The 16,014-nt window shown below is 38.8% G+C and overlaps 1 protein-coding gene across 2 annotated transcripts; it reads left to right on the top strand.

Annotated features, from left to right (window-relative positions):
• The first annotated feature begins 609 nt into the window (after positions 1–609).
• Positions 610–15,989, top strand: LOC122315904 (mitochondrial Rho GTPase 2). Of its 2 annotated transcripts, none has more exons than XM_043132219.1 (14): positions 610–926; positions 1,331–1,463; positions 1,598–1,747; positions 3,382–3,558; positions 3,691–3,942; positions 5,473–5,541; positions 5,653–5,708; positions 7,283–7,364; positions 12,927–13,138; positions 13,355–13,451; positions 13,712–13,824; positions 14,943–15,093; positions 15,386–15,572; positions 15,678–15,989. In XM_043132219.1, the coding sequence occupies exons 1-14, from the start codon at positions 706–708 to the stop codon at positions 15,749–15,751; spliced, it is 1,974 nt and encodes a 657-aa protein (XP_042988153.1). In that variant the 5' UTR covers positions 610–705; the 3' UTR covers positions 15,752–15,989. The 2 variants fall into 2 exon arrangements, with proteins under 2 accessions (XP_042988153.1, XP_042988154.1); XM_043132220.1 differs by having other exon boundaries at positions 612–926; positions 13,385–13,451.
• Positions 15,990–16,014: the final 25 nt, after the last annotated feature.

Raw genomic sequence — 16,014 nt, 5'->3', positions numbered from 1 at the left:
TTTGCTACTATATAAGCTGCCTTATTACCATCTCTAAGTACATGCTAAAGTCTCCATGTGAATCTCCCCTGCATATAAATTTTTATGTCTTTAATAAGAGAAATACTACACATCATCTTATACCACACACTTTATATATTAAAATATTATTTTTTATTATTTTTTATTTTTTATTTTATTTTATTTTTATTAAACTAATTAAATTATTCTATTTATCATCCATACACTACATATTTATTATAGAAAAAATGAAAAAAAAAATTAAAATAAGTGTGATGTGTGAAGTGTGAGGATGATAAGAAGACTTTTTCCTTTAATAATCTAGTCATATCATGATCAATTCTCCTTTATAATTTCATTTGAATTGAGAAATCATCTCACATTATCTTAATTTATATTATCTTATTATTATATTTTTTAAAATTTTTATATAAAATATAATAAATAATTTAAATTTTAAAATAATAATAATAAATAATAATTTATTTAATTTTTACCTTTAATCTCATCTTTTAATTCAAACGATTAAAAGAGAGAAAAATGACAGACAATTGCAGCGAGTTTACATTCTTTTCCTACGCGCACGTGAAGAACTCGTCCTGAACCAAAAGTGTCAACTTTCCTCATCACGCACACTTGCGTCCCCCGCACACACGCACATACTGTGGCGCTCTCTCTCTCTCTCTTCAATCAAATCGGAGGGGAATGGCGGGTGGCTCTGTCGGATATTCCAGAAGCTCCGGTAGCCGTACCGTCGTGCGAGTCGTGGTTGCTGGGGACCGCGGCACCGGGAAATCGAGCCTGATCGCGGCAGCTGCCTCCGAATCCTTCCAAGAGAACGTCCCTTCAGTCCTCCCTCCCACTCGCCTTCCCGCCGATTTCTTTCCCGATCACGTTCCCGTCACCCTCATCGACACCTCCTCCAGGTACTTGCTTCTTTCGTATGTATTTTGTACATTCGAGTGTGCGCGCGCGCGCGCACGCCTTGCTTTGGAAGCTGAGCAAACTGAACGAAAACGGAGCTTTACTTATTGCGTATTATGTCGTGGTTTTTTTTCTCCTTTAAATAATTTTGTTTGTAGTTTTTATTCACCTAAAAGGGAATCGATTCGAGGATAATTTAGTTGAGTTATTGATTAGCATAATTTAGTGGCGAACATTTCACGATTCGATTTTTAAGTTTACAAGTTGGAATCTCGCCACCCGCCCGATCATATTTTTCAGCGACTTTTCAATTGCATTTTGGCGTGTGTACCGTGAACGTCTGTGTGCTTGCCTTTTTATCATGTAGAAGAGTATGCAAGTTTATGATTGAGTTTAAATGTTTTAGCCTGGAGAATAGAGGTAAGCTTAACGAAGAACTGAAGCGAGCTGATGCCATTGTGTTAACATATGCCTGTGATCAACCTTTGACGCTTAGTCACCTGAGCTCTCACTGGCTCCATGAACTTCGTCGCTTGGAGGTTCGAGGATTATATATTAATACTACCAACTATCATAGTTGTTATTGTTATTTTTGTTTTTAATTTTTTACCACCCTCATGCTAGCCAGTAAACTAATGCTGCTCTATCTCTTTGCTGTGTAACAAATGGGTAGGTAAAGGTACCGGTTATTATTGTCGGTTGTAAACTAGATTTGCGAGATGAGAACAACCAGATGAGCCTGGAGCAGGTCATGTCACCAATCATGCAAAAGTTCCGGGAAATTGAGACTTGTATTGAATGTTCTGCAGCTACCATGATTCAGGTATTGAAATGCCTTGGGGTTTTGGTGTGTTTATAAATTTGTTTAAATCACTGGAGTTCACATTTGGTAAGTGAGTCTTGCACCAGAAAACCACATGAAAGATGGTTCTTGTTTGTTTTCTTGCTGATGTTATTAAGTTTAAACATTGGGAAATGCTTGATCTACAATGGTTCTGATAAAATGAAGTTTATAAATTGACGTGGCTTGATATGGTATATTAAATTGTAAGGTACCTTTTATTATAAAGTAGGTCTGGCGTATCACATGAAACCACATCAGTTTGTTAACGAAATGGATGTTTGAAAACATTTTTCATCCCATCCCATCTCATCTCATTTTTTTTCCAAGCATCATTCAAATACAAACACTTTCAAACTAATTATAACAACTTTTTCAAACTAATCATTACAACTTCCTCAACTTTTCAAATAAAAAAAAAAACAATTCAACTTTATCAAATCCTAAAATAAAAATAATATTAAAAAATTATATTATAACAATATTTTAACTTTATAATATTTTTTATTCAACATTTTCTTTCTCCTTTCTCAAAGTCCAATAAATACTTATCTCAAATTATCTCACTACTATTCACAAATCATCTTACTAATATTCACAAAATTCTTATCTCATCTTATTCCCCAAGTATCCCCTAACTTTTGTAAGATCTCTTTGTAGATTTAGCACTTCTCTTTAACATTATTAGATCGTAGGTTGGGACAGGATGATAAGATTCTGTGGCGCCCTTCCAAGAAAGGAAAGTCTATTGTCATGCATACGCAAACCCATTCCCATGGTAGCCCATTTGGAAGACTAAGGCCATTAGGAAAGAGCCTCTCTTTAGATAACTTAGAAAACACTGGACTATTATATTGGATTGGTCTTTGCATGTGCAAAACGAATGGGGAGACTATTGATCACCTACTACTTCACTGTGAGGTTGCCATAACTCTATGTAATTCTTTGCTAGAGTGGGGCTAGTGTGGGTGATGCCGAGAGCGGTGGTTGACTTCCTAGCAAGCTGGCAAGGCCTATGTGGAAATGCTCAAATTGTGGCAATATGTAAGATGGTCCCAATTTGCCTATGGCGGTGCCTTTTGGAGTGAGCGTGGTGAAAGAAGCTTCGAGGAGCACGAGTGGTTAAAGGACGCTTAGAGCTTTTTTCTGCAATACCTTCATTGGTCTTTTGTAATAGATTTAATGGATTGAATATCCATGATTTTCTTGTATTATTGGACACTCATGCTTAGGTGTCACCCTTGTACATGTCCTTGTACTTGGGCTAACCTTTAGCATTATAAAAATTTTTGTTTATTTATTAAAAAAAAATCATTAGATCATACATAAGTATAGGGGTTAGAGGCCATTAATCATAATACTATGTTATATCTCTACTTATTGCCTTGATAATGGAAAAAAAAAAAAATCTAAAGACACAGGAAAGGCACCCTTAGAGAAGTTAAGAAAGATAAAATCTTTATTTTCCAGAGCAAAGGTCATTGAGTGGTACTTCTCTGACATTAGTGCTATCATCTAGTGCATGTAGTACATGTCTGCATCAAAATTATTTGCTTCTGTATTGTTTAAATGTCATGATTTGGTTTATGTATTTGAGGTTGCCACTGAGTTTGTAGGTCCCCGAAGCTTTCTATTATGCCCAAAAAGCGGTACTTCATCCAACAAGCCCATTGTTCGACCAAGAAAACCAATGTTTAAGAGAACGATGTGCAAGAGCATTAAGAAGGATATTTGTACTTTGTGATCATGACATGGATGGTGCCCTGAATGATGTTGAGCTGAATGAATTTCAGGTTCCTTTTATGTCTTTTTTTTAATATCTCTTTCGGTTTTAACTTATATATAAAAAAATATCCTCTTTCGGTTTTATGCAAGCCTTTTATTTATATCTATTGGCGTCTAAAGTTTTGTAATTTGTTAAACAGGTTAAATGTTTTAATGCTCCGCTGCAGCCTGCTGAAATAGTAGGTGTTAAAAGGGTTGTTCATGAGAAGATACCTGCTGGAGTTAACCAGCTTGGCCTTACCCTTACGGGGTTCCTTTTCCTCCATGCTCTTTTCATTGAAAAAGGTCGTATTGAGACCACTTGGGCTGTCTTGAGGAAATTTGGATATGATGATTATCTAAAACTCAGGGATGATTTTCTTCCAGTTCCATCTAAGCGAGCTCCTGATCAGGCATATCTTGATCTCACTTTCTTGCTTTGATTTTTATGAAGCTATGTTGTAAGTTACTTTCCAAAAAAAGTTTCCTTGTTGGCTACCTTGTTTTTGTTCAAACAAGAGGTTGTATGTCACACATAGTTGGCTAGAAGAACTTATTTTAGGTTTGAGTTCATTGAAGTATGTTTATGATGGCTATCATGCAAAAGTCCGATCATTTTGTTCCTTCCATAAGCACCAAAGAATGCATGTAAGCACCATCTTCCACACAGCTGTGATTTGTGGAATTCCTCCCAAATTCTTCCAACTGTTCAGGAGCTTAACCACCATGGTAGGCATAACCCAGGCTACCTCCAATCTTCTAAAGACATTATCCCATAGCGATCTAGCGACCTCACAATGCAATAGAAGATGATCCACAATCTCACCATTTTTCCTATGCATACAACACTAGCCCACAACAATCACCCGATTCTTTCGTAAGTTATCCATAGTCAAGATCTTGCCCAAAGATGCTGTCCAAGCAAAAAAAATCACCTTGAGAGGCGTCTTATTTCTCCAAATACTTTTCCATGGAAAGCTATTGTCTTGTGGGTTGATGAGAGTCTTATGAAGGAGTGGACAGAAAAATCGCCTTTTCTAGTGGGCATCCACCACAATTTATCAGTTCCTTGATTGCTCAATCTCATGGCATGCAAGGTTCTGAAAAAATCAGCAAAGCTGTCAACTTCCCAATCGTGAAGCGCCCTCATAAAGTTCACCCCTTGTACCTACCTAGTACTCCAACCCCCCACCCAACATACACCCGTATTTAAAATCAATCACCATCTTCCATAGAGCTTCCCTCTCCATGTGATACCACCTCAACCATTTTCCTAGAAGAGCCCGGTCGAATACCCTCAAGCTTCTAATTTCCAACCCGCCAGTAGAAATTGGAGAGCATACCTTATCCCACTTGACTAAGTGGAACTTAAAACTCGTCCCCTAATCCACTTCAAAGAAAATCACGCTGAAGTTTCTCTATACTTGATGGGCTTAACTTTCATGATTTTCTTGTATCTTTTCTTCCTCTAGATAGGAATTTCTCTTATATACATCTTGTGTAGTTGTGTTGTGTCTTTTGTGTTTTTTTATGAAGATTTCTCAAGTGTAAAAAAATAGTTAAGTAATTAAGTGATTTAAGATGCTTCATTATTGAAAAGTTAGAATGTCTTTAGTTTCTGGTGGTTTTTAAAATAGTGAGTCCCTGTATATTTACTGGCTGCAAATGAATTTTCACATATGAGAGCTCGCTATGTGTGCTGTGCTGTGTGTGCACCAATATTCAAGGAAACATATAACCTGGATTGTTGTGTTGCAAATTCATGGGATCCTGTTTACCTGATTTCTGGCATCATTACCGATGATATTATGACAGTCCCTCTTTTTATTCCCACACTTGTTGTTGAATATTTGACGTTCTAGTCTTGCTTACTATATTAAGGTTTCTTCTTATATATAGATATACTCTATATGAACTACTCAATCTTAGATGTCATCTTGTAGAGTGTGGAGTTGACAAGTGAAGCTGTGGAGTTTCTGAGTGGTGTCTTTCGGCTGTTTGACACTGACAATGTATGTCTCATTGCTGCTAATATATGCTCTAGAATTAGACAGTTTACAACTTGCTAACTGATTTACTGCGATTAAATTTCTGAATATATTAATTCCGGAAATTATTATCAGGATGGAGCCCTACAACCCACTGACCTTGATGAACTATTTTGTACTGCTCCAGAAAGGTAAAGTTGGTGTTAAATATTGTTCTATTATTTTGTAGCACTACTACAGTTCTGTTTCTTTCATTTGTTTGATGTGGCTGCCTGAAAATGATGCCACTCATGCTTAATGAAATATCGTTGGTCTCCGGTGGATCCACTATAAACTCAATTCATGAATAAGTTGCTTCCAGTTACACTTGATTGTGCTGTTATATGGGTTGTATGTTTTGTTATTTCTTAGAAACATTCATGTTATTGCTTTTTAGTGTTGAATAATCATCCTAACAGTGTATTACTGCACTCACATACCATTTAAAGGATGCGGAAACTTTGTATGTTTTACCATAATGGATTTTAACGTAGTCATTTGTGAACCATGCTCTGTAATGTCACTCTTGTATGGGGTTTTATGTGATTATAATTTGATTTTGCATATAGTTCGCAGGAAAAAGCTAACTAATAATAGGATATCAACAAGAAACTATAAATCTGTGTACAAGGCTTTGACAGTTCAGAATAGCAACCTGTTTCCTTGGAAGAGCATTTGAAGATATAAGGAACCCCCCAGGTAGCTTTCTTTTGGCTGGACTGCTTCCGTTGGGAAATTTCTTACCACTGATAATCTGAGGAATGGAGGGCTTATTGTCATTGACTGGTGTCATATGTGTAAGAAAAGTGGAGAAACTGTGGATCATTTACTTTTACATTGCAAGGTGGCCAGGATTTTATGGGATGACATTTTTAACAGGGCCAGAGTTGCTTGGGTGATGCCTAGAAAGGTGGTGGATCTTCTTGCACGTTGGAAAGGTCTTCTTGGCAATTGTCAAATTGCCGCTTTATGGAAAATGATCTCCCTATGTCTCATGTGGTGTCTTTAGATGGAGAGAAATGGGTGGTGCTTTGAAGATCGGGAGCGATCTTTGGATGAGCTCAAAAGATTATTCAACAATTTATTTTTCTGGGCTACTGTTATTGATTTCAATGGGATTAGTTTTCAGGATTTTCTTGTATCCATTACTATTCCCAAAATTGTAGATAGGCGTTCTCTTTGTATACATCGTGTGTACTTGGGCTATGCCTACTCTCTTATATTAATAAATTTTATTTTACCTATAAAAATTAAATATTTTGAATATTTCTGTCCTTTTTGCTTGGTACTAATTTTTTTTTTTACATTTAACTTCGAGTGCAACCCTTGCCTGGGTCAGCCTAGGAACTGTTGGATACAGGGTAAACATGTATGGCTATATATTAAATTCATTGCTTAGTAATTGGATTTTGCAACAGGATCTGTATTTCCATCCCTAGCTATCCAGCATGTGTCACTTGGTGTATATGTGTATTGTCTTCAGAAAAATGTTCTGATGGTAATCTTTGCTTGCTGCATATACATTTATTTACTGCCTTTCTAATTAGAAAAATGTTAAGTCTGTTGCGCACTTGTCTGTTTGTGATGAGTTGTTTGTGATTTCCATTCATTCTGCTTCTTCTTTTTGAAAACTGAACGATTGAATCATAAGAATGGCCTTTAATTGGTGTTCTTATATACCCAGACTATATTTTTCTTACATGTGCTGCTCATGTTGTAATTTCAGTCCATGGGATGGGGCTCCTTATAAGGATGCGGCCGAGAGAACAGCACGGGGTGATATATCACTTAATGCCTTTCTATCTCAGGTGTTTATGACTTCTGTTCTTTGTTTCTTGCACCTCCCATGTGTGGTTATATCGATTTCGTTCATGTTTTATATTGATGATATTCAATGGTGTATATGGTATATGGTGACATTTTGGTGTAACGTAAGTATCCTTGCTTCATATCAATATGTATAGATACTCATCGGGGTGCAGCAAGTGGTACAGCCGAGTGGGATGACCTGTCAACCCAAACATCTTGGGTTCAAATTGCACTAGGAGTTTCCTTAGTTTACCTTATAATACGCTTCTAGTGGGTCGGGTCATGTCTCTATGGTTTACTCCTCAAGGGTGGGTTTAAAGGGCCCTACCAACTTATCCATCTTGGCGTGTTCAAAGAAAACCTAGAAAAATGGCCTCCAAGGTGAAACATCCAAACCAAACCTAAAAGAAAATCTAATACTGGCCAACGTTGACATGTATAAGAACTAGCACTAGATTTATTTACATAATAAAGTAGTAATACCCGTGCAATCAATAGCCATTGCCCCTCGTACCTCTTTCAATAGATCTGACCACTCCATGTATTCCCAAGTGGTTCTTGTCGCTCCTAGATTGACTAAAACATGTGCTACACTGTTTGCTTATCTGACACCTATGAGATTTATGAGATTTAATACAAACTAACAAAATTTGGTCCCTCAAGGTACAACTGTCACATGTGCTACACTTTTCTTCCTCTACTCTTGCCTTTTCTTTTCTTGGGCCACCCCCGACCTAACACTGTTTGCTTCTCTGACACCTATCACGTGCTACACTTTTCTTCCTCTGCTCTTGCTTTTCCTTTTCTCCCTCTCTCTTCCTCTAGCTTCTTGATTGTACCTTTATCATGGATTGGGCTTGGTGTGTCTTGAGCTGGGCCGAGTATATTTACCCCCAACAATATGCCTACAATTCTTAAGGTCTATTTGCTCAACAAGAAGGTTTTGAGAATCTTCAAGTCAACCACGATAGAGATAGTCTATGGAAGACTGTAGAAAAATAAATTATGGGAACTAGTCCTAGTTTTTTGTTTGTTTATGCTAAGCAATGAAGAACTCCGAGTGTGGAGCTCGACTTGGAGAGATAAGGCAGGAGATGGAGAGCTAGGTGGGAGATGTTACTCCCCACGGAGCTCGGGTTGGAGAGCTAGGTGGGATATGTGCTCAATCATGCTAAATGTGAGTGCAAAGCTCAGTTTGGAGAGCTAGGCAGGATATGTGCTTGATCGTGTTAAGTGCGAGTGTGGAGCTCGACTTAGAGGGCTAGGTGGGACGCGGCTCAACTGCGCTGGGTGCGAGCACGGAGCTCGACTTGGAGGGCTAGGCGGGACATAGCTCAATCGTGCTAGGTGCGAGCGTGGAGCTCGACTCGGAGAGCCAGGCGGGACACGGCTCAACTGTGCTAGGTGAGAACGTGGAGCTCGGCTTAGAGAGCTAGGAGGGAGACGTGCTCAACCACGCTAAGTGTGAGTGCGGAGCTCAGCTTGGAGAGCTAGGTGGGAAACATGCTCGACCACACTAAGTGTGAGCATGGAGCTCAGCTTGGAGGGCTAGGCGGGAGATGGTTCAATCATGCTGAAGCAAGCACGGAGTTCAGCTTGGAAGACTAGGCGGGAGATGGTTCAACCGCACTAGGTGCTAGCGAGGAGCTCAAGAAAAGCTTGCTAGTTTGTAATAAGGGCAGTTAAGGATGCAACCATTTGAATGTTATCGCAAAGAGTGCATATTTCCTTGATTGTTTTTGCCATTGTTGGTAGTAGTGGATTGTTTTTGCCTCTTGATATGATTTTCTGTTAGTGTTTCCATATTGGTATTGATGTTATAGTTTGTTTGTAGTAACTGCGCTAAGTGGTCAGGGAGCCTGTCGACCTCCTAGTCCATCTCAAACAGTTGTCGAGCCCGTCGGCTCTTTTTTAAGGTAACTCGTTGGCGGCAATTGTGGCACAAGTGCCAACACCTGGTGTTTGCTAGGCAAGAGATGACTCAACCGTGTTTATGGTGAGGAGAGATGGGACACTTAAGAGAGGTGTTCCCTCCATTGTTCGTTGGGTGCGAGCACAGAACATTGGCTTAGATAATTAGGTGGGAGATGGACTTGACCGCGCTGGGTGGCGAGAATAGGTGTTCCCTCCTTTGTTCGCTAGGTGCGAGTGCGGAACATTGGCTTAGATAACCAAGTAGGAGATGGACTCGACCATGCTGGATGACAATGAGAGATGAGACACTTAGGAGAGTTGTTCCCTCTTTTGTTCACCGGGTGTGAGCGCAGAACATCGACTTGGCTAAAGGATATGCTCGACTGCATTGAGGGGGCAACCTGTGTGCTACCGGGAGATATTGATGCTGGACAGAATTTAGATTAATTCTGCGGCTAGTTTCCAACATATGATCAACACAGAGAAGATGAGATTCGCCCAAACAACACAGAGAATACGACTCTAATTTTTAATTGAAAATTATCAAAACTCAAGAATGTCAAAATCAACCCACAAGCTGGGCTAAAATAACCGTAATTCGAAAATATTAGTTTCTTTCCAAAAATAGCAATATCCCAATAAACACACCAAAAATAAATGCATAAATAAAGAAGTCATGTGCCAAAAATTTGGCCAAAATTGGATTCAAAATTACTTCCTAAACAAGAAATGAAATATTACCATAAAAGGCAAAAAAATATCTAAAAATGGAGATTCGAAGGGAAAAATAGCTGATTTTAGCTTAAAAAACAATGCACACCAAGCATAGTTGGGTGACCATGGCGTGCGCTCCGAAAAGAGTTTTCTGAATTAGAGTCATGTGCAATTCCGATACACATAGCTAAAGTTATGTCTAAAATATTGACACATGCTCAAAATTGCCCCAAATTAAAGGAAAGATCACCGTTTCCTGTTGTACTTGCGTTGATTTGCCATCTCAAAGTGGTTCAAAGCCATTAACGTGCAATCTGACAACTCAACATCGACTGACTCAGATCCTCCTGCATTAGATATGTTTGACCGTGTTGAGAAAGGTTAACCCAACTGCTTGAGTGTGGTTGAACCCAGTGGGAGATATGCTTGGTTGAGTTGCTTTGGCGGGAGATAGAGCTCGCCCGCGTTGTTGTTGCGGGTGATGGCTCAACCATATAGCTGTGGCGGGAGACATATCTCGACCGCATAGTTGTGACAGGAGAAGGATCTTGATTGTAAGGCTGTGCTGGGAGATGGATCGCGACTGCACCAGAGACCAAATAGGTTAGTGTAGATAATCGAAAAAACAAGTTTGAGATTTGCAAACCTAAGCTGTTTCGCTCGTGTGGTCAAGGCGTGAGCTGCACAGGTGAGGCCCACGGGTAGCCATGCTTTGGCAATGATGAAGATCCGAGGTGCCCAGGATACTGAGCGGCCAATTTAGGGCCATTTAGCCGTTCCGATTGTGCTTTGCATGGGTTGTATGCCGTGGTGAGCAATCTTATTATCATGAGCAACTGATTGTGGGCAAGTAACATTCTGTAGGCAAGGAGAAGGATTCTAGCGCTTGGTTTCCATGGTTCACGTAGCTTTATGTGCGTGCTTAGCTAGGCGGTAGGAAGACGGTGGCGAGATGTGGCCTGCCATGGTGAGATACCACTTGTTGCTCGCCTTGAAAATGGAGCCCGGCCTATTTGCATGCTAGCAAGAGATTCAGAAAAAATAATGATAATTTTCAACTTAATGAAATAATTATCTAAAGTCATTATTATTTTTTTTTTAATTTTACCCAAAGTAATTAGATAAAAATAATAACATATGAAAAGGTGAGGGGAATCTTATATGCTCATCTGGAGATGACTTTAGAACCCAGGAAATCCTCATTCTCCCTCTTCCAGTGTAGAGAATAAATCGATCTCATAGATGGCGCCAACTGTTAATGCATAAAATCTCCCCGCTAGCCAGAATGGGAAAAAGGGTCATATTTCCGACCCACGGAGGTGTCCCATGTCTCGTTGAAGTGGTTTGAAACCCGCAGAGTGGGTTGGCGCGTCATTATGGTGCCCATACATACATCTATAGCAATAGAGAAAAATTACAAAAAATATAAATAGAGAAGGAAATACACAGATTTACGTGGTTCAGCGTAAGGCCCACATCCGCGGGTCGTTTAGAGGGCAAATCCACTACGATGGGAGTATTTTACCGTCTCTCATGGTCTTTCATATTCACTGTACAATGGGGTTCGAAACCCCTTTATCCTATAGAAGATAAAAATGGCATCTTTCCTCGTGAGATTGAAGAAGATCTCTCTCCTTGTGTCCTTGCAGTAGTCGCCTAGCCGTCTGGAAGTCCTGTTCCCTCATATCTCCGTTCCCTTTTATTATGACTCGATCAGTGGTAGGTGAAAAAATCAGCTTTATGCCACTTCCTCTCCCTACTTGTCTGACTTATTTTTGTTCCTCTGCTCTGGCTTTTTCTTTCCTCCCCCACTCTTACTCTAGCTTCCTAATGCGACCTTTATCATGGATTGGACTTGGTTCGTTTTGGGCTGGGCCTGGTATATTTAACCCAACAAGTTCATTTGCATGTAGCCTTGTAGGAATTAACTGTGATAACAAACTTACAAAATGAATCTCTTTAAGAGTAAAGAGATTTATGTTGATATTTTAACAATGAATGTCCCTGTCCAAGTTGGGATATCATTTATTTTCTTCACACTCGGGTATCATTTTATGGATTACATGCTTGCATATCCCAGTAGCCTATATTGACTGGGAGATAAGGCATAGTGATCCCTACTTCACTTTGTGGGAATTCACATTGAATGACCTCAATCTTTCACTAATGTATATAGTATGATTTTATCTGCACGGTGATTGACACTGGAGATTCTCTGAGCATTCCTGTCAGGATCTCATCTCCCAATCACGCTAACTGACGATAACAGTTGAATCTCCTACTAGCATTTCATTCATTTAATTAGCAAAAAAATGTAAAAAAGGAAGAAAGCTTCCTTCTAACCCTTCAAGGCTTATCTGCCTTTGAACATGAGGATACAACTCTTCATTTCTTCTCTCATTGGAAGCTGACAACGAAACTCAGTTTGACTACTGTTTATGGTGGTCAAAGGCCTGCAAAGGGTGCTTGGAAAATTCGGATATGATTCTCCCATCCATACAGATGAGAAATCAAGGCGTCATTTTATATTATATTTCCCTTAAAATAAAAAAGGAGCCAGAAAAGCTAGCTTTATTTTTAAGCGAACCAACTTTCAAAATCTTGTTCCAAGTAATTTTAAATTAAAAAAAAAAAAAAAAAAAAGCATGTATTCCCCCAAATAACTTAAACTACAGTAAAAATAGCCAAAGCCCCACAACCTCCCCCTCACCCCTGCCGAGACCACAAAAGACTATTTCCAACATAGGAATTATACGAGCACCAGTAACCTACAACAAACTGACCAATCAATGTACAAATGAGTAATGCACCTTGTCCCAGATCTCTTTGTTTGTTACATAATTATAATTGCTTTTTTTATCTATTTTAGATTCCATCCATCCATCTTCTGAAGCTAAATGTTAATTATACCTCTGTTAAAAATGTGATTGCAGTGGGCTCTTATGACAGCACTAGATCCACATCGTAGTTTGGCCAACTTAGTATATATTGGATATGGTGGGGATCCTGCTTCTGCGCTTCGTATCACAAGGAGAAGATCAGTAGATCGTAAAAAGCAGAGGACAGAGAGAAATGTTTTTCAATGCTTTGTTTTTGGTCCTAGAAGTGCTGGAAAATCTTCTCTATTGAATTCATTACTAGGAAGGTGCTGCATCTGAACCAATTCCTATAGTCAATATAACTTTATCAGTGGATAACATTCTTGATAGGTTCATCCTCCAGCTTTTTCTAATGCACCTGGTTAACTGTTTTTTCCTTTGTTTTTTTTGTTTTTTTTTTTTTTTTTTTTTTTTTTTTTTTTTTTTTTTTTTTATATCGTGTTCTCATTATAACTTTTCATTTTTCTCTCCTTTCTTCTAAGCAATGCATTCACTGCCCGTTCCAACTACAGGCCTTTATCCAAAATTAATTCAGCAACTGGTGAGCATTATGCAGCAAATGTTGTTGACCAGCATGGGGTGAGTACGCTCAGTAAAAAAGTGTGGTCTAGTTGTTTAATGGAATATTTCCCCTGCCCCTCCTTTGTTATTCGTGCAAACATTTAAAACCATCTAAGACATTAGTATTGTGAGTAAAGATGATGTTCTGAGGAAAAATAAAATACAGGCTTCTTTTTTTTAATCTGCATGCTAACTTCTTAAGATAAATATGCCCATTCATCTTTTTTAGTTGTTGTTGAGCTACATAATTATGTTTTGTGATATTACTTCCTTTACAGGGGTGTAAGAGGACTCTTTTATTGCGAGAGATACCAGAAGATGGAGTTAAAAAGTTTTTGTCTAATCGGGAATTTTTGGCTGCTTGTGACGTAGCTGTCTTTGTCTATGACAGGTAACGACGATGCTGTATGTATTTATTCGAATTAATGTATGTCATGGGTCCAACAACATGATATGCTAGTGCAGGAATTGCAATTCGATTTCAATCCAGTTCATTGAAACTGATCTTGTAGGTGCTGATATATATTCAACCATTGCAAAGCTCCTGCCACACACCTATTAGACTCCCAGCTGAGACTTGTCACTTTGCAGGGCTTGTGTTCAGTGAGGGAGTGCTAGCCTAAAGCTATTACCTATGGTTGGTTGAATAGCCTACGTCTTTACCCCTAGACTGCTTCCAAATTATATCCTTCCTTTTCTTATGCTGCTTCCTGGCAGAGCCTTACATTATCTTGTTAGGTTCCAATTTCCTAACCTTTTTTTTTTATAAGTAAATATATTTTAATATCAAATAGGCGTAACCATGTACACTGGGTGTATACAAGAGAGAACACCTAGCCCATAATAGAGAGCCCCTAATGAACATTGCCCAAGAGGGAGAAATTAGAAACCTATCCGATATACACCAAGCCCTATTGGGACAAAACACACCTCCCCAAGCAAAGCCAGTCACTGTACTTACCCCAACCCTTTGTTATTCCCGCACAATTTCCTAACTTTCTACTTGTAAATAAAAGAAGATTACTTTCTTTCCTTGGTCCAAAAGCACGATTAGCCTACTAGATTGAAGTTGGATTTGTGGATCATAAAATCATAATGAAAGAGGGTCTTGTTGAATTATACCTGGCAAATCCTACAACAAAGTTTGTTTTTAACCTCTCAAACACGAACATGTGATTGTGCAACTTATTAATGAACAATTTCCATATCCTGGGGTGTAACGTGTTCCATTTTGTGGATTTGGGATAGACTTAAACCAGAACGAAGATGGAAAGGGAGATCAGGTTCTTAGGTCCACGCGCTCTTTTAGTTTGCCTTGACAAAAGTGTAGAATAAAATAAGAATTGTATCTTTTCCAGCATAGAATCACCAAAAAATTGACCCTTTCTGGATAAAAATAAAAATTTGAATTTGAAAAAAAAAAGTACTGTCTTTGCTACTAGAATCAAATAAAGGTACTTAACTTGTCTGCATCATGATCAGAGTGTGACAACATTCTTCTACTTCCAGTTCAGATGAAAAGTCATGGAAAAGTACAAAAGAGCTTCTGCTGGATGTTGCTAGGCACGGAGAAGAAAGTGGTTATGGAGTGCCGTGCCTCCTAATTTCTGCTAAGGATGATCTAGATCCACATCCAGTGGCAATACGAGATTCATTAAAGGTTTTTCCATTCTCCTTTGTTACACTGTCTGCACATACTCTTTTTTTTTTTCTTTTTGTAGGATTTAGCTCGAAGGGAGTCCTTACCACAGATTGTTGACGACCTGAGCTTAATAAACCCAGGCCAAAGAAGGGGTTTAAAAATAGTTTACAACCAGCAATAGACATTCCTCAAATATGACATGTTTACATGATTTATAAACTGTTCCCTCAAATATGCGATTTTACTTGCTCATACATCTTTTGACACAGACATGTGCTGATAATTCCAAATTTTGACTTTCCTGTCTTAGGTAAGTCAGAAATTAGGAATAGAGGCACCTATTCCTTTGAGCATGAAATTGAGCAATCCACACAATATATTTGGTAGAATTATAAGTGCAGCTGAACATCCACATTTGGGCATCCCTGAAACTGAGACTGGAAGAAAGCGGAAGCAGTACCAACAGCTTGTTAATCGATCTCTCATCTATGTCTCGAGTATGGTTCTCTAGCTCTCTAATCTCCCCAGCATTGTTACTTTCACAATTATCACTTCTATCTTGTTTATGCATTTCTTTGACTGGATTTTGTATCAAATTGCAGTTGGGGCTGCCGTTACTGTTGTCGGACTGGCTGGTTACCGTGCCTATGCTGCTAACAGGAGCACATCAAATTAAGCATTAGGAGTCTGTCCATCAATAAACTTCTGCTGTGCCCCTGCTGCTACTTCAATAAATGGTTCGTTTGTCTAGCTTTGCCTTTTTTTTTTTAGGCGTACAGATCTTGCTGGCCATTCTAAAAACAAAGATGTATACCTAACAATATTAGGAATTTATTCTCCAAGGTATATTATCCTTTTCAGAATCAACATTATTTCAATAGATTCTCCTCCTCATGTTATTTTTGACCTTTCAACATCCGTGCACGTGATTGTGCATTT

The sequence above is a fragment of the Carya illinoinensis genome, chromosome 7 (assembly GCF_018687715.1).
Source record: "Carya illinoinensis cultivar Pawnee chromosome 7, C.illinoinensisPawnee_v1, whole genome shotgun sequence".
In the NCBI taxonomy this organism is placed as follows: Eukaryota; Viridiplantae; Streptophyta; class Magnoliopsida; order Fagales; family Juglandaceae; genus Carya; species Carya illinoinensis.
The sequence above is the reverse complement of the archived record's forward strand: the minus strand, read 5'-3'. Positions and strand labels throughout refer to the sequence as shown.

What these genes read in the sequence shown, in the direction of transcription:
- LOC122315904 (XM_043132219.1), top strand. Translation starts at nt 706, where the DNA reads ATGGCGGGTGGCTCTGTCGGATATTCCAGAAGCTCCGGTAGCCGTACC. An exon ending in TTGAATTCATTACTAGGAAG is followed by an intron (nt 13,139 to 13,354) that starts GTGCTGCATCTG and finishes CTTTCTTCTAAG; the next exon opens with CAATGCATTCACTGCCCGTT. An exon ending in ATCTCTCATCTATGTCTCGA is followed by an intron (nt 15,573 to 15,677) that starts GTATGGTTCTCT and finishes ATCAAATTGCAG; the next exon opens with TTGGGGCTGCCGTTACTGTT.